The sequence below is a fragment of the Nannobrachium achirus genome, assembly GCF_963921795.1.
Source record: "Nannobrachium achirus genome assembly, chromosome: 21".
NCBI classification, from domain to species: domain Eukaryota; kingdom Metazoa; phylum Chordata; class Actinopteri; order Myctophiformes; family Myctophidae; genus Nannobrachium; species Nannobrachium achirus.
The window spans coordinates 31,976,430-32,001,851 of NC_137828.1; the positions used below are offsets into that span (position 1 = coordinate 31,976,430).

The 25,422-nt window shown below is 44.4% G+C and overlaps 2 protein-coding genes across 2 annotated transcripts in view; both read left to right on the plus strand.

Annotated features, from left to right (window-relative positions):
- Positions 1-7,919, plus strand: part of rttn (rotatin) — a gene marked incomplete at both ends in the record, with an annotated part of 115,968 nt that extends 108,049 nt beyond the window's left edge. Inside the window, 5 exons of the mRNA XM_080751722.1 lie at positions 467-663; positions 2,842-3,124; positions 4,908-5,011; positions 7,621-7,690; positions 7,840-7,919. Coding sequence (XP_080607848.1) covers positions 467-663; positions 2,842-3,124; positions 4,908-5,011; positions 7,621-7,690; positions 7,840-7,919 — 734 coding nt within the window. The remainder of the gene's footprint in view (positions 1-466; positions 664-2,841; positions 3,125-4,907; positions 5,012-7,620; positions 7,691-7,839) is intronic.
- A 1,335-nt stretch (positions 7,920-9,254) lies between these two features.
- cd226 (CD226 molecule) lies at positions 9,255-23,847 on the plus strand (the record flags this gene model as incomplete). Its single annotated transcript, XM_080751723.1, has 6 exons — positions 9,255-9,321; positions 10,591-10,920; positions 11,853-12,266; positions 14,883-14,985; positions 22,604-22,658; positions 23,731-23,847. The coding sequence occupies 6 exons, from the start codon at positions 9,255-9,257 to the stop codon at positions 23,845-23,847; spliced, it is 1,086 nt and encodes a 361-aa protein (XP_080607849.1).
- Between the last annotated feature and the right edge of the window lie 1,575 nt (positions 23,848-25,422).

Genomic DNA, 25,422 nt, shown 5'->3' on the forward strand with positions numbered 1-25,422 from the left:
ACGTCATCAAAGCCGAGTGCTGAATATGCTGTGCCTCCGGGACCCAGAGGTGCTGCTTGGCCGTCATCTTTTATCCCTGCCTTTAGGCCTTGGATAAAAGATTTAATCCCCTTTTTGGTGGTGTTTTTTAACTATAAACATGTTATGTTTCTGCTACCCTGGACAGGGTGGCTATTCACTGCTGACACTGCTAAAGCTTCCTGTCTCAGCCACCCTGCTGTCTGTTAACGCCACCACAAAGACATCTTCTCACTGTCTCTTTGTCCCGCGGGCAGCCTTCTTGCAGCTCTGATGTCCTGTGCATAGTGAAGTGCTTTGTAATACGCTATGCCCTGCACACACACATTTCACATCTTCCTCCCGGCGGGAGTGTGCGTATGCATGCGAGTACGGTTTGTGTGTGTGTGTGGGTTTGCTCTCTATTGACTCAACACCCATCAGGTTTATTTTACCCTCCTCTTCCCAGCATGCAGTTCTCTGTGCTGCGGCGGCGGCGCTGGTGTTGCTCCAGGTTGCCGTGGGCCTCCCAGCAGCACCCTCATGCACTGTGTCATGAAGCTGACATCAGGGCTAGCAGCAGACAACAGCCCCGTCCAGAAGCTAGCCTTCTCTCTGCTGGCTAACCTGGCCATGTCCCGGGACTGCAGGGGCCTCCTGCAAAAGGTGAGAATTTAACAACCAGGCTTGCGCCAATACCACAGGACATTGTGAAATACATGATTATTACTTTTAAAGTTGGAACGTACACACAGGCTATGGCTTAGACTTCTTTATTCAGCATCAAAGTAGACTGCACTCTGCCGAGGTGCCAACTTGCTCCTAGTGCACTCATGGCCATGTATGGCCTACTTGTGTGCCAGCAGAGCGCGCAAGTACTGCGATCCGGGATGTCTGCATGTACAGTATGTGGGTGGGCAAGTTGGCACTCTGTCAAGGTGCCAACTTGCACCTTGTTATTTATATCAGGTTGATGGTGACATCACCAAGAATGCTGGTCCCTCATTGGCTAAAGGTTTGGACACTCTGATTGGCTATGGGCGTAAACACAGACTCACAACACAAATAGATACAGAAACATCGACCACAGTACTTTGCTAGTGCAAGTGATAAGGCAGCGTTTCTATCCATAGTGGATCTTTGTCGGGTTAGTTGAAACTAGTCTACTTATAACCTAGAACCACTGTCAATGTGCATATATACTGTAGTTAACCCTACATCATAATAAGTAATTCATTAGTAATAGTATGTAGCCTGGCATGGCCAGCAGACAAATATCACTGCAGGCAGTTTCTTTTTGTTGCAATGGCAGATTCGATTGGTTTTATGCAGGCTAATTAGTATGTTCATATTATATGATTTAATATACCAGATTATGCATTAGGGTTGCAACGGTACTCGGTGTTACCGGTGTTACCGGTGAGCGAGCACAACACTGATAACACCGTTAAATGAAAAGAAAACGCAAGGTCAACCAAAGGTAAAGTTTTTGGCCAGAATATCAACTTTTATAGATAAAGGACTATGCCTGTACATCATGGTACAATGGTATCCCTATGATTAAAAAAAGAAAAAAAAAAGAAAAATTGCAGACCTCCCAAAATAAATTAGTTGGGTTGATCCACAATCTCCACCCCAGAACTCATCTTCTCCCGACTCATTTTAATAGCCTTGATTGCCTTAGAGTGAAACAGAGAGTGTCGTTCTTGAAAATGTGTATGGTTCACAGAATTATAAAAAATAAGGCACCTAAGTATTTATGCAAATATTTTTCAAAGGTTTGTGATGTGCATAAATACTCCACTAGGGGGAGTGCCACACATTTTGTCCCCTGCCTCTTTTTTGTATTCTGCAGCTATGACATGGAATAGTTTGCCGACAGTCACAAAATTGATTGGATCTAATTCTAGTTTTAAGTCCTCTCTGAAGAGTTATCTAAATACTACATGGAACTGAATTTCTTAATTGTATGTACTTTATAGTTTTTTGTTTTTCCACTGTATTTATGGGACAACAATGGAAATAAGCCTCTGGGCTTCTTTTACCTTGTCTGATGACTAAGCTGATGAGGGGTCGTGCGGGTGTGTACAGTAAAAACATCTCCTGCTTTCAAATCTCCACCACACGTAAACATCAATGATGTCCAATTCAACCCTGTCTGTCATCCCTGTCTTGTGTCTCTCTATCAGGGGTGTCGCTCCACATTCTGGGCCCTGGGTACAAGGATTCATTGCGGGCCCCCCATGAATGTTCTTCATAGGGGAGGGGGTTTAACCCATTTAGACTGGGAACGCATTATTACACATTATTTTGTGCTTTAACTATTTTGGGGTCCTTCTAAGGTTTTTTGAAAAACCTATGTTTCTATGTCAGTGGTGCTCAAACCTTTTTCATGTGAAGGACCCCCAAAATTATATGTATTTGGCCACTGCTTGGCCGTCATCTTTTATCCCTGCCTTTAGGCCTGGGATAAAAGATTGAATCCCCTTTTTGGTGGTGTTTTTAACTATAAACATGTTATGTTTCTGCTACCCTGGACAGGGTGCCACAGACCCCCATCTCAAAATATTTAGTTCCAGGGACCCCCTAGAAACAAAATGTTAGTTAAAAATGTTTGCTTAAAAGAATACATATATTCAAAGATTTGCAGAACATTTTCACGACTTTTCAAAAATAGCAGATCTACAAGCTTGCAGCGCGGCAATCGGTGCTGCGCTGTGAGCTTGTATATCTGCTATTTTTCAATAGCTAAAGTATAAAATAATTACGGCCCCTCCACCTCGGGCCCTAGTGACTCAGTCCCACTTTCCCCCCCTTGTGACGCCCCTGGTCTCTATCCTCCAGAGTAATTTCCTGCAGGGCTTCCTGACAGTCTCAGTTCTCAAGGCTGGAGGGCTGAAGTCTGCTCCCGCGGCTCACGGTGGCAGTGGTGGCGGGGGGCTGCTGGGCCTGTGGCTGAGGCTGCTGGTCAGCCTCTCGTTCGGTGAGGACGGCCAGCAGAGCATCCTCAAGGTGACCGGGGCCCTGGAGCGGCTGGTAGACCTGGCGCCACATCGGCGCCCCGCGCTGCTCACCCTCCACAACCTCTGTTTCTGCCCGGCCAACAAGACCCACGTCCTCGCCAACGGTATGATACCGACAAGTCAGAATTATACGTTTAATTTGCAGGGCACTTTTCAATGTAGAACGTAAAACCTTTCTGACATAAATTCATGATCAATCAGTGATGACTTGATTGATCGATGATCAATGCCATTTTTTCACCTGAGATGTTTTATTTGGAATACAGACCAAATAAGTAACCTGGTCTTCGTTTGTGATTACATGTTCTCCAACTATTTGAAAAGAAATCTTTATTAAATTGACAGCTTTCATGAGAGAGTCCCTGACAAGTCAGTGCTATTTTGTTTCTTCGGCAACAAGTGACTCTGACTTGCGGAGACAGGCATGTATGTGCAACACATGGGAGCCAACCAATTATGCCCCAGCACCTTCCTGATTGCCTTCATAGGAGACATGCTATTTTTTAGTTAATAGTATTACTAGTATGTAACACTCTTAATAACACACAGCAGCAGAGACATGAAGTCTGTTTTTGAATGTATTCATTTATCCATGCATGTCACACCCAAAAGTGTGAATGTGATAGGTTCCGTTAATAAGCTAAACACGAATTACCAGGCGCTTCAATTGCCTCCTATCTGAAAAGACCAGGAAGCTGCTACCAAATCTTTCCGTTTACAGCAGTGAATTTCGTTTGACTTGCAATGATCACTGAAGAGAAGGCCCAACAGTCTTTTACTAAGAACATGGCTGTTTTCTTTCTTCCTTTTTTTATCCTTTATTTAACCAGTAAAAACACATTTGAGACTGTCTATTTTTCTTTTTTTATTTGCATCTTGTCACATGTACATATTTTCACAGGGTCAACATTTTTACATAATTTTTATCATCATCATTCTGGGTAACATATTCAGTCCATTTCTCATTTCTTCTTGTATCCCGAGTTTGTGTGTAAATCTCTCCATCACATATATTTCCTCCACAATGCACAGCCACTGCTCACAAGCTGGAGGGTCATTTTTATACCACAATCTTGTTATTGCTTTTTTGCTGGCTGCCAGCAGCACCTTGACCAGATACATGTCACCTCCATGTGTGTTTTCCTTCGGCAGGTTTCCTAGATATACCGGTAGCACCACGCTTGTCTTTGATATTTCGTATTTCAATATCTCCTTTATTACTGACCACACATCATCCCAGTACTTGGCAATTTTTGGGCAATTCCAAAATATATGTTCCCTCCACACTCTAGAGCTTGTGGCCGTGCACTGTGTCTCACAAATATTATTCTAGTCCTTCTCTGCAATCTGCACCCCCAGTCCTGCTTCCCATTTCTCCTTGAGACAAAGTCTCTTTTTCAAGTGGGAACTGGCCAAGAGGCAGATGATAACATTTCACATCTCCGCTGTACATATAATACAACACAAAACAACAGTAGTACATCCATGATACAGAGCAAAAAACCTAATACCGTCTGTTGAGATCTTAGGAGGGGAGGGTTGGGTGTCAGTGATGCAACTTCATTCTGTTGTTTCCTGTGGAAAGATTTCCACATTTCATTCATCTCAAAGATTTGCAAGCAAACCGTGGGAGTTTTACGTGACATACAGTATAACCACCATTTCCTTGTGTACTCAAGTTGAAAGTACTTTAATTGCTCTGTGATGAAGTTGTCGTGGTAAAGGTTAGTTATGATGCCACAGACAACATTTCAAAACCAACATTTTGGCAATTTGGCATCAGAATAATTGCTAACTTATGCTAAGAAGATAATGTCTACAGTAGTTGCAGCTCTGATTGTATATAGTATTACATTGTTATCTTTATGCTACATTATGTCTTTTCAGGCAAGGCCATCGGTGTGTTGGTGTCCTGTCTGGAAAGTAAAGAGACAGAGGTTCGCTCTATGGGAGCCTCTGCACTTTGGGCCTTGCTCCATAACAACCAGAAGGTACAAAATCCACACACACACACGCATGCACGCACACCACATCATCATCGATTCCAGGCCAGGGTAGCAATGTCGATGTGTGTCTCTGAGCAAGACTCTTAACCCCTAATTTCTCATGCACTCCTTGTGGGCAGCGAATCAGCTGGGTTGGTCTGAAAATACTGAATTTCCCTCTCGGGAGGAAATGGGTATCTATCTATCTATATGTGGTTGTCCAGGACCATTGGCTACAGCACACAGAGGAGAGGCTAGTATGTCTGATTATATGTGGTTGTCCAGGACCATTGGCTACAGCACACAGAGGAGAGGCTAGTATGTCTGATTAGGGGCCTTGCGGAAGACGCTGTTACACATACTGTACAGGGGCTGGTACAGGAACAGGGGATGCCTACAGGAGGAGAGACTGGCACAGGAGAGGAGGCTAGAATGGGAGAGACTGCGGTGCCATGGCATTGGTCCGAAACCTCTTTGTTCCGACAGCCCATTAGTCCGAATCTGTTAAGAATACTGTGGGTCAGTAACCCTAACTAAATTCAGACTAATGAGATGTAGGACTAATGAACCTTTGGACTTATGGGCAGTCCCCGAGACTGCAGCTACAGGTACAGGAGGAGAGGCTGGCTGCTATTGAGGAGGAGGAACATGCTAACCCGGATATGAACTTGGCTGTAGAGTTTGACCCAGCTATTCCACCAGCCAGTGAGCATCAAGGAAACGGTCTGCCACAAATGAGCGTCCATGACTCGATGCAGGGCTCCTGTCCAATCTGCTGTAGTGAATACATTCAAGGGGACGTGTACACTCATTTGCCTTGTAGTTGTAAGTAACCATGGTTGCCACAGTCGCTGCATCGCCTTGTGGCTCTGGTCTGCCGCATGCTCAGTGTGACAACAACCGGCAACTCTGCAAGATAAAAATCTCCTAGTGAAGTTCCTGATGTCATTATCTTACGTCCTCCATTGGGTAAACTAAGCAACACCCGAATTTGATTGGCTATAACCGACGATGGCGCCCAAAAGATGAACTATTTTCATCTTTTTGGGCGACATTCCTCCGCCCACTTTTTCACCATCGCCTCATCACCTGCTATCGCCAGTAGTTGCCCATTCCAATATTTTCTTTTTAATACTTAATTGCTTTCCATCATCTTCCAGACAAATTGTTGAACGGTCGACTTCCACTTGGATCGTGTATCATTGCCGAGGACTTGAGAGAGTGATGGGAATCTGTTAGATTGGCGGTTATCCAGAACCCAAGTGTGGCAATGGTTCACCATATAACGGAGATGGATTGACTTGTGAGCGTGTGGAGTTGCGAATGGACTATGCATATACGTGTACAGTAGATGCAATATTGGGCGTGCGGAGATGCCACTTCAATTTAATGAACTGTTTGTCACTGTGCAATGAACTGTGAAGTGATCTATTCAAATAATGTAGATTTACAAGCAAAACGACACCATCAGAGCTTTTTTAAAGTCTATTTTTATTTTATTTTTTTCCTACATTTTTATGCCACGATTTTGTAACCCATTGCCACCCGGTGCCAATTGCCTAAGATGTAATCCTGGGTGCTGCTCTCCCTCTGCCAACCTGGGGAGAGCCCCAGACTGAGCTCATGCTTTCTTCACTGCATGAGAAGTGAGCAGGCCGCTTCTTATCACCTGACAGGGGGGAGCTTCCCCGGTTAGACGTAGCGTGTGGAAGGAACACGTTATTCCAACCAGTTCCTTTCCCCTCCACCAGGCAGCCCGGTTGGCCAGGGGGAGGCAATATTGAGACCAGGATTACAGATTACAGAAAGGTCTTTTCGCCAACCCCACCTAGGGTGTGGGTGCTGATGACACGGAGGAGAGAACACTCCCCCAGCTCCCACAACTTCCCCCGGTGGGAAACGAACCCAGGACCTTCTAGCTGTGAGACAACAGTGCTGAATAGTCTAATCTTAAGGAGAATCAAATCAAAAGTCACAGGGATCAGAAGGGATATTATTATATTATAATTACGCGTATACTGTCTATGACCGTTTCATCATGCAGTTAAAAGCAGTACAGTGGTTAGTAATGTTTGAGTTCTCAACCGGCAGGAAGATTTTGTGTGACACTGTAGCAGTGTAATATGATGAAGTAGGACATTCATATCGTCACTGTCGGGCAGAAAAACCGCGTATCTCCAAGTTTAAAATTTGTACATTTTTTCGCAAAGCAAAGCCCTGCTTCATCATACAAGGCCGTCGCACAAAAGTAGTGAAAACAGCAGATCTACAAGCACACAACGCCTCGCGGTGCAAGGCGTTGTGTGCTTGTTGATCGGCTGTTTTCACTAGTTTAAATCAATTTTAAAATGATAAATACAGAACAAACGGTTTTGGACATACAAGGTTTCCACCCAACAACGACGATATACGAAAGAACATACAGAGTTGAAATTTGGAGATGCAAGGTTTCTACCCAGCAGCAGCGTTATCAGTTGAGTCCTAGTTGACAACCTATCCTCTCTCCAGCACCTGAGCGCATGTTTTATGTTCCCGCCCCTATAAATAGAAAACATTGGATCCCCTGAACCCAGCCTCATCGACTCCTAATCTGTCTTTGTAATTCCTCCTCAAAGGCTAAGACGACTTTGAAGAGTCCTTCCGTTCGATTGAGGCTGGAGGAGGCGCACGTGCTCACCAGGAAAGGTATTCGTTCATTCACTTTGATGAGGGCATGTCTGGCCCGGCTCCGACACCTTCCATTGTTTACATGTTTTTAAAAGAAAAGTATTGACGTGCCCTTTCTTCTTTTCTCTCTCTGTCTGTCTCTCTTTCTGTGGGTATGTCAACTACAGAGGCAGAGACCAGGCAGGACTCCATGAATGTTTATCTGTTGAAGTGCCTTGAAAACCTCTCCCAGTTGCTGAATAACTGACCTCACCTGCACATGACATTTTGTTTTCAAGTCATTGCTTAGACATGTTCTAATTACTACTGCTTATAATGTATTTATGTTTTGCTTTGTGTACAGTTTTTACCTATCAAAATGTTATTTAATAGAATAATAATTAAAGTGCCATGTGGAAAATTCTATCTCTTTCCTTGTGTTGGAGAGAATTGCCTCTCATGGGAATTTCCCTCAAAGAAGTGTATGAATGATGTCATTCTGTCATTGTATGTGTGTGTGTGCCTCATGCTAAAATTAAACTGAAAGTGACTTCTAAGTTTCTCTTCTCCCCCAAACCAAAAGGGCAACATGTTTTCAGCCAAGTGTTTCCTTATATTCGGTTTCGGTATCGAACAATATATAATTATTTTTATTTTTATTTTTATAGTTATAGTATAGTCACTGTGAACGGCCCTTTAGTCGGATATCTAGACCAGTATTCAGATTCGGATCAGCTACCATCGTATGTCACTAAGTATTGTCCCGGTTCTTTTTTTCACCTGGGCAATCTACCGATTGACTCTGGACGGCCACTGCCAACCCTAAGGGAACATACAGTTCTCCATAACGCCTTGTCTGATTTGAGGTATAAAAGGGGATCCACTCAGGGGGGGAAAAGGTTGGTGCTATAACCTCTGAAACCTCCTCTGAATGACACATACTTCTCCTCAGTTGGGGGACATTGACGAGAATGTTTCAGGAAGCTCATTGGCAGCGGGTCTATTCCTGCTCTTCTGCAGCTAAGTAGATAAGCGTTGTTGGGCTGGCACACTCAGCCCTCCACACCACAGTCCTCTGACTCTTCTGCAGCCTGGGCTAGTTGCTAACCAGCAGAGCCTTCACACAAACATTCCCTGGCACTCGCATGCCTCCCGCTTCTCCCAAACACTTGGAAAACCCTTCCAACACAACTGTGTGGCCGGGAAAAATAAAAGATCTAAACCGATGATTGATGGTTTTGATCTTTCAAGCGTGAAAAGAAAACCTTTTTAAAACGCAACAAAAATCGTCAAGGACATTTTTTTGAACGTTTTGTGCGGGGTGATTTGGGACTCCTCGTAAGAACTTCCAATTTACAACCCATCATACAGCACTATGCCATAAGCTTGCCGCCCATTACCCGCCCCAGTGATAAAGTGCCCCTCTGTTGTGGAATGAGCTAACAGTGAGTTAGCATGAAGTGTCCCCCACCCACCCACCCACCCGTCCCCCCCAGCAGCTCAACTGATTCTCTGTAGCCTGAGCACTAGCAGGAAGTGCAGCCTGGGTGCCTCTCCACTCATCACATCAATGCAGCTTTCATTCTGTCTTCAGTGGGGCAACATGGAAGCTGTACAAAAGAACCACTGGTACTTCATGGTACTCCTCATCGTTCCCTCATTTCTGAAAGGTAACGGGATTGATCGTTCTTTAATTATGCTTTACACATATCCTCACATAAAAATAAATACATTAATCATTTTCAACAAGCGTTAGCAACTTTAATCTTGTTTCAAAGTTGCTAACGCTTGTTGAAAATGGACAGATAGGGGTTTGTTTGTTTCTAGGATTTTACATTAACAGTACGTTGAAAATGTAATTCACTGTTGACAGTTTTAAGATGTCTCCATATTGAATTTATTCATGAGACAGTGATTTGCAATAATATAGAATGTGCCTTTTATTTATTCTTTCTTCGTCACTCAGTGTTTTGATGGGAAGGAAGGTGGCAAGCTTGCTATTGAGATTCAAAGCATAATCCTATTTAGAATCACAATCCTGGACTTGAAATCAGATGTCATTCAGCTTGGATAAAATACTCAGAAAACCTGGATGCTTAATCGAGGGCTATTGTCAACTTTGTTGACATGCACTGGCTCAAATACTCTTGATTAACATTTCCCAGGGGTGGTCTCAAAGTAGTGAAAGGCTATGCCTGTGATAATCTTCAAACAGACTTGGAAAAAGTGTTTTACGCTACTTACGATACACATTTCTATCATGACTCTGTACTGAAAAGTCTCTAATGGGATCAGATATGATCCCTCTGGATAGACCGTTCAGACAATGGTACAGTATATATGTTGTTACGGAGTCACCCAACACACACATTTTGTATTTGCTGGTTCATTCCAGATCAGGGGTCTTCAGTGTTTTCAGGCCAGGGACCCCTTAATTGAGAAAGAGATGAAGCAGGGACCCCCCATAACCCATAGCTACCATATAGTTTCATTGTTTGACAGCACAATCATCAGTGTATTTTGGATTCATGTCAATTTGTGTTTTCAGATATTTAACCACTTGAACTGTCAGATAATAATAGATGGATAATAAACTTGACCTTTCACTCTGTACTTAGTCTGCTCTTTTTCCCCTCTACACCAAACCTCTTTGACGAGAATAGCCGATCTACAAGCTCACAACGCCTCGCATGCAGTGCGAGGCGTTGTGAGCTATTTTTGGCTAAAGTTCTCAGGATATGGACACTGAAGTTCAAGTGCATACATATAAAAAGGAGAAAAAAAGTTTCTATCACACAAAGATTTGGAGGACCCCCTAGGGGTCCCGGGCCCCCTGTTGAAGACCCCTTGTTCTAGATGAATGTGTACATGGTTAAAACCTCTATCATCCACACGTGGCATGTTGGATGAACGGGTGAATATACCGTGTGTCTTTCTAGTTGCCAGTCAGCAGAGAGAGGAAGCCGCCACTGTGGCTCTGGAGGAAGGGATGGTCCTGGAGTGTCAGTGCCCCTGGGACGGTAACCTCAGCATGGTGTCCTGGACCAAGCACCCGGAGAAGGCTCCCATAGCCGTGTTCCACCCGGAGTACGGTGTGGCCTTCTCCCATCACTACCGCGAGAGGATCGAGTTCCTCAGGAGCACGCCCATGGACGCCAGCATCACCATGAAGAACATCACGCACCAGGACACCGGGACGTACCACTGTTCCATCCAGACCTTTCCTCAGGGCTCCTGGACCAGGAACATACTGGTGGAGGATCTTCTAGGTACTAAGTATGCTGGCACTCGTTTGTTAGATAGAGCGGTGGTTCTCAACCTTTTCAGGCCGCGACCCCCAAAATAATCATATTTGAACTGGGGACACCCCCCCCCCCCCCCCCCCCCCCCCTGACAAGCACTAAGAGTTGAGGAATTACATTTTGTATAACACAGTTCTATTGTGAATGGCAGATCTACACGCTCACAACTTGCGAGGCCTTGTGAGCATGTAGATCGTCTATTTTCACAATTTATTCCTTTAATATTTGGCCAGTGTTTAATTTGTCATTTTAGAAATGTGCAGATACCCTATAGTATACACTTATACTGTATGTTGGTCTGCTTACTGTTGAGTGAGAAAAGAATGTTAACATTAATCTAAACATCTGGGGACCCCCCCCAAAATAATTTGGGGACCCCTCTGGGGGTCCCGACCCACAGGTTGAGAACCACTAAGATAGAGGAGGTATTACTTTATATCACGTTATGGTTTTTGATCAGTTTTATCTTAGAGCTACAGTAACTCTCTTCTAGATCAGTGGTTCTCAGACTTTTTTTAATTTCAAGGATCCCCAGTTTGGAATGTATTATTAGGTAATGGATGGACCCCTATAACTCTGAGAGTTTGGAAATGGAACCAAACGGACCCTTATGGAGCCATTTGGTTACAGACAGACCGTTAAGGGTCCACTTACTTCCTAACCATCAGTCATTTAGCTGGGAACCCCCTGGAATCTCCCCAAGGACCCCCGAGGGTCTCCCCAGGCCCCACTTTGTTCTAGATCTTTGATCCAACTCTGAATTCCAACTCAAAACTTTTAAGATTTTAATGGCATCTTGGGTTTGTCTCTAAATAGTTTTTCACAAGGTATAAATTGTGGTTGCAGTTTTTATAAATGTTTTATGTTATCTCCCTCTTTCTCCTTATCCGTGTGTACAGACGAGGCACCAGCGGTTGACACAGCAGAAACCCCGGCGCCGGAGCTGATCGAGGCCGACACGGAGCTGGTGGCCAGGCCGAGCGACAACCTGACCATCAGTTGTAACCACGAGCACAACGGCACCGTCTACCAGGTCACCATGGAGAAGCTAGACCTCGGCTGGCCCTGGGGCGGCGGCGGTGGAGGAGATGACAGCAGCCAGGTGGGCATCCTAGGGCTGTGCCGGGTGGTGGACGGGGGCCTGGTGGGCGAGGACTACACCCAGCGGGGCAGGGTGAACTGCACGGACACGCTGGACATCAGCCTCCAGCTGACGGAGGTGGTGGAGGAGGATGGAGGCTTCTACCGCTGCCACTTCATCACGGACGCCGGGTCGCAGACCACCACCGTGCTCCTCACCGTGCCCAAACCAGGTGTGATGTCTCGCACACGCATGCACGCACGAACACAGTGGTACTCTAAACTTTGAAATTTGAAGGTCTCCCCTTAACTTTGACAGCGTACACATGGAACCAAATGGACCCGTTTGGTTCTATTTGTACACTGTCAAAGTTACAGACATGTAAGGGTCAATTTAGACTCCCATAAAGAAATTCCAGGGACTCTCTAGAACCTAGTAACCACTTGAACTCTAGCCAAAAATAGCAGATCTACAAGCTTGTAGATCGTCTATTTTCGGCGAAGAGGTTTGGTGTAGAGGGGAAAAAGAGCACACTAAGTACAGAGTGAAAGGTCAAGTTTATTAAGTATTGACGGTTCAAGTGGTTAAATATCCGATAACACAAATTGACATGAATCCAAAATACACTGATGATTGTGCTGTCAAACGATGAAACTATATGGAATCTGGGGGTCCCTGCTTCATCTCTCTCTCAGGGGAACTTGGACTGAAAAGGTTGAAGACCCCTACCCTAGAGTCCCTGAAATCCACTTTGAGAAGCACTGCGCTAACACATGCCACGCACACACACGGATGCATTATGCTGCCCCTGAAACTTACAGTAAAGGTGCTAACCTAGTAAGGCTGGACTCAAAATATCAGATATCGGTATACAGTATAGCATATCGGTGATGCACTTATCGTTTCGATAGACCTATGTTGCAGTATTTGTTTTTTGTTTTTCTTTAATCAAAACATTTATTTGCATTGCTGTGAGCCCTATGGTTAGTCCCTACGCAATGAAGGGGAAGACATAAGTGAGAGGATAGGATATGAAGCCTGGCAGGGAACTAAAACTAGTCACTCTCAAAGCCCACGGTCCTCTTGGCTTTGATAATGTCATACTACTGAAGCGTAGAGTGAGGATAACTTTGATAATGTCATACTACTGAAGCGTAGAGTGAGGATAACTACAGATGATAATGTCATACTACTGAAGCGTAGAGTGAGGATAACTACAGATGTGTCAACTCTTCAGTATTTACTGCTCTTTTCCTAGCCTAGTTCCAGACCCTGAATCGCTAGCCACACCCCTTTACATTTTTTGTTTTGGCGATTCAGGGGTCTAGAAGTGCTCTCATTGAAGAGTCCTCCCTCGGTTGAAAATCCGTACGGCGAATCAGCATCGTGAATCAGTGTCTTGTGATCAGTGTGGGTGGGGGTTTCCCAGAACTCATGTGTGTTTCCAAGTACACCAGCGCTGCCGCCGTACCGTACCGCGCATCGCGCCGCGATAAAATGCGGTAAATTGCAGTAAAATGCGATCGTATCGATCTCGCTATGAAACACCAGTAGCAGGCATGTTATGTTGTGTTTGATTACTAGTTCGTAGTGCTCCTATTCTGACTGTTTCTTTGGTTAGCAAGTAGCACTAGCAAGCAACAGGCTAGCCACTAGCCAGCCACACTATGTCATGTGTTGGGCGGTGAACCAATCGCTGAAGACTGCCTCTTTTTGGCAACGCCCATCCCTGCAATCGCCTTGGGGGAAACCACTTTCAGACTGAATAATGAAGTGAAACGAAATGTCAATTCAGGCTGAGTGTCAGGCTACTCTTTTCCTGCAAATGTCCTGCAAATACATTTTTTCCCACAGGTTTCTTTCCCTGTTTTGCCTTTTTTATGGAGAATGAAGCGTATTTTTGCAGAAATTGGCAAATGTGAAGAAACCACTCCATTCCCATTGAAAAGCAGAATCCACCTTCATGGGTAGATTTCAACTTCATAGTAGGTCATAAGCTTATATAGCTGATCTACCAGCTCAATCTGCTGCAAATCCCCTGAAAATCGATTGTCTTGCAAATGGCAGGGCACGTGAAGTTTTGAAATGGCACATCTGTATCTGTTCACAGACAAAATAAATTCAGATCCAGAGCCTTCTTTCATTTTCACCACCAAACTAAGACAATGTGCAAGGTGGCCAGAAAACCAGCGTAGACTTCTCAGTGCCTACACTACGTCACGGCACAATAGAAGAGCCTATAAGAACCATTGTGCTGTTAGTGGAGACAGAGAGCGTGTCACCTGGTGAGACCACACGTAGCATTCATGACTTCCTGTTAGCGTGTGGGTGAAACTATTGACTCTAAGGGGGGTTTGTGGTCTGTTGAATCTGGTTTCTGTCTTTGAGCTTTTGCGTGCACGCATACTGCACACGTGAATACTGATCAGATGTTATACTGTACCAGTGATCTGAGTCACTATGACTCATTTCTTTAACATGGTTATGTCTGTCTGTCTGTCTGTCTGTCTGTTCTTGGTTGGTACATCTTGTGCACAGGTCAGGTACATGTACTGGACTGATACAGGAGAGTGAAACATATTTTTGTTTCGGCTTCCTTAATCTTACAAACAAACCGCTGGACCGATCAAGCACCATATACCGGTATCTTGTCCAAGCTGCCAGTGGGCCAAAAAAGTAACTTAACTTGATCTTTTTTATCCACATGGTGTTTTATATCCTTTGAAATATTTAACTTTCATTTTATAATGGGAGTGAGTCGGTGGCAGTCATGACAGTCGGATAGATTCTTTTTTTACCAGTGACTGACTTGATGCTGATGATGGGTTGCGTGTGTGTTCACCTCCAGGTTATTTCAGCCTGTCTGGATACATGATGTACATTTACACAGGGGTCGGTGTAGCTGGGCTGCTTCTGCTCTCTGTCTTCTTCATGCTGGCCATGAGGCTCAGGTACGATCACACCGTGCATCCTCACACCTCTTCAGCCACCCAACTAAGGTTGCAACCAAATGATATACCCCGGACTGTACCATCTATTAGTTGGGTTGTGACGGGTTCCATTTACTGTAGCCTACCCATGTTGTTTTTCCCTATTTTACTTGTCTAGTAAAGTAGGTTGAATACATTTTATGAATGTATTTGATATTGAATTTATTTCACTGCTACCCTCCCCCAAAACACATTTTACACACATTTGCATTCAAAGACCACAATGGAAATAAGGTCTCGATTTTTTGTTTTGTCTTATAAAGGGATAAGACAAAACAAAAAATCTATCTAGACCTTATCAACAGTATACTGTACAAATGCAAAGAATCATATCAGATAGACTGACTGGTACAGTATGTACTCTCTGTGATATATTTTAAAATATATATATATTAGGGCATTCACGAATAGTGATTTTTAGTATTCTAATTATTCGACCTCAAAGTATTCGAATAGTCGAATATTCGACAGGACTGTCCAAACTGTCAAATATTAAGTAAGCAAGAGGCGAACATTGTGAAAATAGCCGATATACATGCTCACAACGCCTCGCGTTGCGAGCATGTAGATCTGCTATTTTCACAATATTTATCTGCGGACCGAGTCACAATAAATGTAATACCTACAATTCCAAGTGCTTCTCAGGGTGGGGGTCCCTAGTTCAAATATGTTTATTTTGGGGGTCACGGCCTAAAACGTTTTGACAACTCATTCTTATGACTTCCTATCTAGCCAAGCTTTATAAACTATATATTTTTTAAAGAGAAAACAAAAAAAAAAGAAAAGAAATTGAATATTCGACTTCGGTGAACAACGTCGAATATTGACTTTGATATTCGAATATTCGAATAGTTGGTGAATGCCTAATATATATATATATATATATATATATACACACACTGTATATATGAGCTCTGATATCGTGACATACTGTATTGAAAATCACAATATTGGCTTATACAATATTTTATCACTCAGAGTTCACAAGGAGAAATGCACACAGCCCTTACCAAGCCCGAGAGTCACTGCACTCTCATAGCTATCGTATCGATGCACAACTTAATTAAAGGACCTACACCATGCTTTTAAAACTCTATTTTTTGTATAAATATATGCTCAAAATTGAGTCTTAGACAGGTTTTAACCCTCAACAAACACTCTGTCTGACCATTCCTTTTCTTCTAGCTGTGCTATAATGAGGCTCTCCAGCTGCAATACCAAAACGGCCTCTGTTTGCTCAGGGGCGCATCTAGTGGGGTTTTTCCACCCCTCCCCCCCCCCACCCCCCTCCCTCTCCACTCCTCCCCGGACCCCCACGTTGGACAACAAATAATGTTAATATTGGGCCAATACAAAAATAGGATAATGTTGCAGCTCTGATTATAGCCTACTGTTGGCCTATGTTGTATGATATAGGCCTACTGTCAAATGACACAGGGCGACCGTTGCTAGACCAGACATTACAGAAAGTTAATCTACATTAGACTATTGTAGGCTATATTCTTCACTGCATACTATGTATCACTCACGGTAGAACAATGTTTATTTTGGCGATAACGAACCAAGGACATCATAGCCTAGTATAGAACAGTGGTTCCCAAACTTTTTGACCGCGGGCTCCGGGGGCGCTCGCCCTGCCTGCGCAGCCCGAGACGGTGCACCTCCGTCTGGCTGCGGAGCTCCGCACCCACCCGGCCACCGCGGCGAGCTCTGGAGCTCCGGAGCTCCGGAGCTCGCCCCGTGGCGAGCTCCGCTCCGCGGCGAGCACCCACCCGGCCACCGCGGCGAGCTCCGGAGCTCCGGAGCTCGCCCCGCGGCGAGCACCCACCCGGCCACCGCGGCGAGCACCCACCCGGCCACCGCGGCGAGACTTCTCCTTGGACATGTTGATAGCAAAAATGTTGATAGAATAAAAGAAGGAAATGACTCTGTCTACTATACAGGGAGCAGAGTGAGAGAGCACTGAGTGAGCAGTAATGGCGGCCCCAGAACAGTAAGCCAGCTGCAGATGGAGGTGGAGGCTAAGCAAATTAGAAACAAATGAGGGGCTGGGTTACAACAGTAGCTCTGGTTTTTACCCGAAGGGCGGGGGGGGGGGGGGGGGGGGATCCGTGTGACGTCACACGGATCAACTCTCAGAACAGCACTGTTCTGAGAACCCGTGGAAAGCTTTCATCTCTGTCTTTCCAAAACCAGAGAAAGACACAATGGTCAGAAATAGGACTTTGTGAGGATAGAAGGTGCCAGTGGGACCCCAAAAAAAGGTTTAAAATAGAAAAAGTGAAAATTCATGGTGTAGGTCCTTTAAGGACTAGAGAACAATACAAACTGACCAACATTTGGGACAGCAGTGCTGCCTTCCTCAAAATCCTGCATTGAGAGCTACAAGAGTATGTATATTGTTACTGCCCTAAACTCAACACAACTGAACTGTGAATCACAGACCTGGCCACCTGTGTGTGTGTGTGTGTGTGTGTGTGTGTGTGTGTGTCATGTGCTGTTATTGTGCACCGCAAGGAGCAGTGCAGTTCTTAAGCCCTTTGCACACAGATGCCTTTTATGACTCCTCTTCGGATCCGCAGTGTGGATTCCGCACAGCCTTGCACACCAAATCCAATGCGTTTTAATCATGCAGCAAACGTTTACTCTCTGTTTCTAAACTTAGATCAGGATGTCTGTGGGTCCTTAAAGTTTCTTAAAATGTCTTATATTCATTGCCACAACAAAATGCCATTAAAAGTTCTATTTACGATCTACTGTCATAAAATCTTTAGGTCTTAATTTATTATTTATTTCAACATAATAAACACAACTTTTGAGCATACAGAATTAGTCGGGTTATGCGGAAGAAAAGTTTTGAAAGCCTATAACACCCAAGCGTACCTCATGCATACCCCTACGCTGAACCTACTATACCTGCTATGCTGTTGAGAAAATGCCTATTCTTGCCAAACCCATCTCCCTTTATATTTACCAGTCCTACTTACCTGTGGGAGAGAAATCCAAGTGAATCCTAGTAGTTGCAGTGGCTGTCCAAAACCCTGTTTCTTTTTTTAGGGCTTTTGAGCATTTTTATATTAGACAGGACAGTAGCGAGACAGCAGCATGGCAGAGAGATGGGAAGAGACATGACAGGTGCCGGATTCAAAACTCAAGTCCTCGCAACTCTCAAGGACCACATGGTCAATGCAATAACCGCTACAGTAAAGGTTGCATAAAATAATAATAATAATAATAATATTTTATTTATAGCGCACTTTACATGTTTGCTACTGGGTTTAAAGACAAATGGCAAGGCAACAAAAATATATCCAACTCTTCTTGAGGTACTGTAAAAGGTTGATTAATAAAAAATGTGAAGATCTAAGTTTTTTTTTGGAAAAACATAAAAAGGTATGTTTTGAGTCAGTTTTTAAAAGCATCGGTAGATTGTGAGGCTCAAGGGCATGTAGATAAATACCTTTATTTTCCCAAGGGGGAAATTCAGTCCCCCAGAGGCAGCACAGAAGTTAAGGTTACAAGTTACAGGGAAGTATGAAAAAGAAAAAAAGTACTGTTGTGTACAGCGAAAGCATTTGTTAGTGGGGTAATTCAGACTGCTGTGACTTTTGTCCGCAAAAAAGAAATAGCAGACTAAAGGTGGTTGCACACTGCACTGCGTGTTTTTGTTGCGTTTTGGAAATCCGAAAGCCGTAGGCCAGGGAGAGAGAGAGGAAAGAGAGAGAGAGCAAGGGACTCAGTGCAACAGCTGCGAAAATCGGGAAAAATCAACCCTGGTCCGAAAATAAATAGGAAACGGGCGGCAGTGTGCAAACGTGATTGACATAAGGTGAGGTTGATTTTTTTATTCACACACTCCGAAATTCACTCCGATATTCGGCCCGAAAAACGCAGCAGTGTGCAAAGACCTTACAGACTCGTTGCAAACACGTTTCTTTAAATTTATATAGCATCTTAAAAGAAACCCAAGGACACTTTACAATTAAAAAAAAAAAACAATGCAAAGGCCTTGGTGAACAAATGCCTTTTCAGGGCAGACATAAATGAGTCCAGCCTTGGGGCATGGCGAAGGAGAGTTCCACAGGGTGGTGTTATTTTCAGCATAGGGGCAGGCAGTGCCGCAGGTCACATAATTGTGAGTGAGTGCCCTGTCTGTACCAATGCAAAGTTCAAACCCACCAGGTGTTTGTTATGGATTTGTCTTTTAAGCATCTGTCTGTTTCTGGTTGTCCTGATAGCTTTTGAAATGAAACAATATTTTTAAGGCAATTTTCTAAAGGGGGTAACAAAGCTCTCTTCCTATGCCTTCCCTCTCAGCTTTCATCTCGATAAAAGCAAATAAACTACAAAGGAACAAGGACTGACCACTCTACTACTCTTTTAATAACAGCAGGTGGGGCGAGCTCTCAGAGTTAAAGGGATAGTTCACCCCCAACATGACTTGTTTTCTATTGATTACTCACCCCATGGAGACTTGAATTATCTGGGGGAGCCCGGGATCGAACCTGAAACCTTGTGGTTCCCCATCTGGCCGCTCTAGCCTGGTGCGGCAGTGGCTCAGGGGTGAACTATCCCTTTAAAAGGTTTGATCAACAAAGACCACTGATGTAAAAAGCTGCAGGAAAAAGCAGTGCCCATGTGAGTGCAGAATTATCCCACAGCTGGGTAATTTGCATTGCATTAGAGGCGTTCAGCGTTCAAATAACATAATGCACTACCAATACATGTTATTTACCTGACCTGCAACCTAGCAACAGCCACCAGCCACTGTTAGCAACAAAGTACGGTAATTATAGTTTTCTTTGCCGGTTCCTGCCGAATGAAAAACTACAACTGCGATGATCAGTGTGTAAGTAATGGTCCATAGAAAAACAGGCAGTTTTGACCAAATGCGCGATATGGGAAAAGAAGCAGAGATATATATGTCATAGTATATTGGAGAAACAGCACATTCGAGACGCGGAGCACTCGTGGTGCGGCACGGGGCGGAGCAAGCGGTCGCCAATACAACGTACTCCAGGCGGTGCGCCGCTCTATTGTCCACGACACTGCGAGCGGCTACCGAAGCCCCCCTGTATCCACGAAGCCCAAACGAGTTACGAGGCCCCCCTGGGTCCACGAAGCCCCAAGCGGCGCGAAGGCCAGCGGACCTTGGTCCTGCTCTTCGCCCCCGAGCGCCGCAGGCGCGAGTGGCCGCGAAGAGCGGGCCAGGGCCGCGCGGCCGGCGGAGCGCCGCGCGAGTTACGAAGCCGTGGTGAATGCAATCGTTATATTTATGCCCAGGCCGTAAGGCCTGGGCAAGCGCACGTTAAACGCCCTGTCCAAGTGACTACAATGGAGCTAATGGCTAGGCTAGGCTAGGCTAGGCTAGGCTAGGCTAGGCTAGGCTAGGCTAGGCTAGTAAATAAAGAGTAAACACTTCCGGTCTGCGGCGAGTTCAAAGCGTGACGTAACTCTCTTATCCAGTGGCTGACGTCGCCATCTGGTGGTGATTAGTGTGTGGTGAACGTCAAAACGAGTGCTCCTTGACAACTTTTACTGGTTTCTTGAACATACTGTAACATATACATTTTTCTGCAGACAGGATGAATCCAATTCAATGGCCGAACGGAAGTGGCTTCCGCGAGGCATCATGGGAAACTGAGTCTTTTCCTTCACTCCCGCCTGCGGAGTGAAGTTCAAAGTGAATTGGCATTGGCAATCCTAGTGTGTGAGGACATCAACATTTTAGGACAGTGTTTAAAAATAGCCTCAAAATAGCAGATATGCCATCTCAACAATGCCCAAATATGGTCACATTGGGTTTGTTATGTCTGAGTCAGAGAGACGTGGCCGTGGTCCTCTGGCCTTGCGGCCGGTCCTCCCAGTAGCCAATTTTAATATAGGATAACAAAATATACATAAGAAAAGCTATTCCTTTTTAAAGGCTGTCATATATTCATTTACTTGCATGGACCCTATATGCAATTTAGGATAAGCATAGGACCCGTTTTGACCATCTGTTTGCCTGTGTCCATTTATGCCCATATATGGAGATATATGTCTGTCTGCGTCCATTTTATGCCCATATATGGAGCAGAGCAGGTAGGAACCCCGACACTCACAAACATCTGGCTTGCACTGGAGCTTCTCGGAGCTCTCAACAGCAGCCTCATACAGTCATTATAGGCCACTGTGAGACGTCTGATGCTGCCTTGTCTGTAGCGACACCAAAGCTGGGCAGTATACAGTGGTGTACAGAAGGATCTAAAAAGAGATATCTTCACAGGTACTGAGTATGCTAAATTTGCGACACAGCATGTTGCCTTGGGCAACATGCCTAACCCTAACCCTAACCCTAACCCTAACCCTTGTCATCTGAATCATCTTGTCATCTTGTAATTGTGTAAATTAGTGTTATTTTTTTTAAGGCCACCTCTGCACTTTTAGTCATCTTTCTACCATCTTTCATCTTTCTTAAGTGCTTTTCAAAGCAATCATGTAAAAAGAGAAAGACGGATACTTTTAAAAATGTCCATAAAAACAAAGCTATTATATTTGCTCTTTCTAAATTGCCCCATGATGGCTTTGAACTTTTTATTGGTACGACCAGCAGTGCTGCACTCACCCACCATCCAAACCTGCCAGCGCTACACTAGATAGTTATTTTTTTATTTAGTTTTATGGGGGAGGTTGCCTACCTCTCATCTCTAGAAGCCCCAATTGCACATCTATTCTCTAAAACTGTGCAGAGCTGGCTGCAGATTTCAGTTACTGTACCTGGCATAAATAGTTTCTGAGATCAACAAACTTGACAATTCTATGCAGGACCACAATATATACACATACAATACAGCCGTATGCCAGAATAGTTGGCTTTCTATAGTCTATACATAAAAAGGAAAAGTTGGAGGGACAGAGGCCTAGTTTAAAATGCAACACAATTGTACACAATATTGTAGTACAATATGTAACGGTGCTCCCTGCTTCATCTTATGTATCACCTAAGGGCTTACATGCCCTGGAAGATGTTGAAGATCCCTGATGTAAATGCCTAACCCTAACATTAACCCCAATCTTAATCTTTTCCTAATTGAAAGCCTAATTCTAAAAATATTTGTGTTAATCATAAAAGAACCATTTCTCTTTCGTGTACCAGGAAGATGGTCCTCACAACGTCTATTTCTCTAATTTCACTATACTTGTAGGACATTTGGCCCACAAGTATTGTAACACACACACACACACACACACACACACACACACACACACAGGGGCGGCAGTGGCTCAGGGGTAGAGTTGTCGTCTTAGAACACAGAGGGTTCCCGAAAGAGATCCCAGTTCGATCCCGGGCTCCCCCAATGTTACTGTCAAAGAGTCGGTGTATGAATGTGTATGCGTGTGAATGAGTTAATGTAATGCACAATCTCTGTAAAGCGCCCTGGATAAAGGCACCATTTATCTCTCTCACACACACACACACACACACACACACACACACACACACACACACACACACACCTACACCTGTAGGTGCTTTTGTGTGTCACACCTTCACAACAATAACATGTTGCGCTGGAATCTTGTCTGTGTGTTTCAGGAAGAGGAACAGGAGGGAGGAGTACAGAGTGAAACTACATCCATCTCAGAGACAGGTACATGTTACTCTGGTCCATCTAGTAGTCTTTCTGTTCCACAGTATCTGTTTACATGCAATATACTTTATTAATACCTTCAGCTGCTGTAAGGCCTTAATTTCCTAGCCTGGTTAATAAACCAGACTGCACAACACCACCCCCTGTTGGTAGTGGTGGTGTTGTGTAGTCTGGCCCTTCACATTAAATAAGCTTTTTCCACCAGCCCTCAGAGAGGGCGAGCCAATCAGGGCTGTAGGCTTGGGGCACGTGGTGGGTGGTGGCCTGGTTCAAAACCATTCAGCCAATCAGGCGAGTCTGTGTGTATTCAAACACATTCCCCCCTCCACTCTTATTACAGACATCAAACAGATTGTCTAAGTCAACTTAAAAAAAAATTAAACCACCCCCTGCCCGCCCCCCCAGAAGTGGAATGTCTGCCCGAAATCTCAGACTCTCTTCCCAAAACGAAGTGTGTGATAGAGTCTGACGCTTGCAGTCAGGCTATTAATTTCCCCTCAGGGATTAATAAAGTACATCTCATCTCATCTCATTTATGGACTGCCACAATGTCATCCATACTGTATGTTGTTGCTGTCGGGTGGAAACCTTGTGTGTCCAAAACCGTTACGGTTCCTTTACTCAAAAGAACCAAAGTGCTTCAAATGTACTTCACATTATTTTACCCATTCACGCATACATTCACACACCGATGGCAGAGGAAACTATGCAAGGCACCAACCTGCTCATTGGGAGAAGTTCAGTCTCCTGCTCTACGACACGTAGACACTTAGCCAGGTGTAGCCGGCGATCAAACCTGGAACCTTTGGATTCCAAGACGCCCCTTCACAGATAGAAGGTCTCTGGCAGACAGCAACGACACACTGCTTTGTGATTTGTCATGACTTACCTGACTAATACCATGCCTTATGCCAGTGGCTCCCAAACTTGAATGTATCCTCTTAACTTTGACAGTGTACAAATGGAACCAAAATGGACCTGTTGGGGTCCATTTTGGTTCCTGAAATCCACTTTGAGAACCACTGCCTCATGCTAACCCTTCAAACATCTAATCTGTACAACATGTGCGCAGCCTAACGCCTATGAGAACATACCTTGGTACAGGATGGGACCCAAGAAGCAGCTGAGGAACTGTCCCATCTATGCCAACATACACACCTCCCAGCACCAGCCAAAGCCCTGCAGATAGCACTCTGACAAGTAGGGCTGCAACAGCTTATCCAACTATTGATTTATAATTGAATTGATAGATTATTATTTTGGGGCTCACTTGCAATATCCTCACGGCCCGAGAACCACTGTGCTAGTTCTTAGAACTATGGTGGGAGGGGTTTGTTTGGCTCAAGCCATGTTCCCACTAATGTAACATGTACTGCATAATTACTGTAAAATTGAGTAATGCTTGTTTGGCTAAAACAATGCAACGCTAAATTATCATCACAATAACTCTCATTCAAAACTGCAAGATAACAGCCTTTTTATAATCAATCTTTTCCATTGTCACATCTCCTGTGTTTCACAAAAGCTTGAGTAATTGTTCTTATTTAATTTATTTTTTCCATCTCCCCTTGGTTTCCATTTAAAGCTTGTCAATACTCAGTGCTGCCTAATCATTTTGACAAAGAACAAAGCAATCACTCCCCTTTGCACCTTCACTTGAGATGGTTGCATTTCCCAGAGGTTTTCTCTGTCCAGGATGGCTGTATTGTCGTTTGAAACTGAAGACTAATTTATGCTTTAACTGAAAAGCTCAAGGTCTTGTGCGACATGTCCCTCATCAAACATAGCAGATTTTCAACTTTGAAAAGCTTAGACGACACGTCACATCATCCTTTTTTAAATAAAAAAATGAAATTAGGCATTTGTCTTATTGTAGTGATAACTGAACCCAAGTGAACTAATCCTGTTCTATGAATTGGGACAGACCCCCCAGGGCTCCTTGAGGGGGCTCCCCAGCTAAATGATTGATAGTTCCAAAAGAACCAAATGGACCCTTACATGTCTGTAGGTCAAAATGTGTACAAATGTTTTACACTCAGTTATGGGGGAGTCCGTCCCGATTCATAGAAAACCTGAGGTCCTTCAAATTAAAACGTTTGAGAACCAGCTCATACTGTAGCTCTCCTTTGCACTGTATCTATAAGCTCCTTTTACACAGCCTGTTCAATGCGGGAATGTTAAGATATTATTTCCACCTCTCTAGAGGGTGCGGACGTGGAATGTGGGGGTGGCATGCTGTTAAGCTGGCAGCAGAGCCAGATCAACATCTGTGTAAAAAAGGTTTCATTTTAAGATCCTGCAAACCTTTTTGTCTTCAACTGTTCCCTGCTCCTCCAATATATATTTTTTCCCCTTGATTTTCACCCCACTATCTCTCCAATTGTGTTCTCCCCAATTGATTCCTCCCCAGTCCCCACACACATTTCTGTGTGTTGTTGTGTTGAATCCTACTGGCTCACCTGCCAGTGAGGAGCCCCCACCGGGAGGATGCCTTCATCCCACTGAAAACAGTCTTCCCATTATGTCTACCCTTTGGAGGAAAGACGGCAGGCTGCCGTTTCAGTCCATTCTTTTTCTTTTTTGGGGTGAAATAATTGGGCCATAGCTTAAATCTACTGACAACAGCTGTCATCTTAAACTGCATACCGTAACACTAGACACTAGCACTAGTACTGTTTAGTCATGTCACACTTCTGACTCTGGAATGCCAGCATGCTACAGTATGCAAAAGGCCACATGGGGGCAGCATTATGCTGGCTTTGTT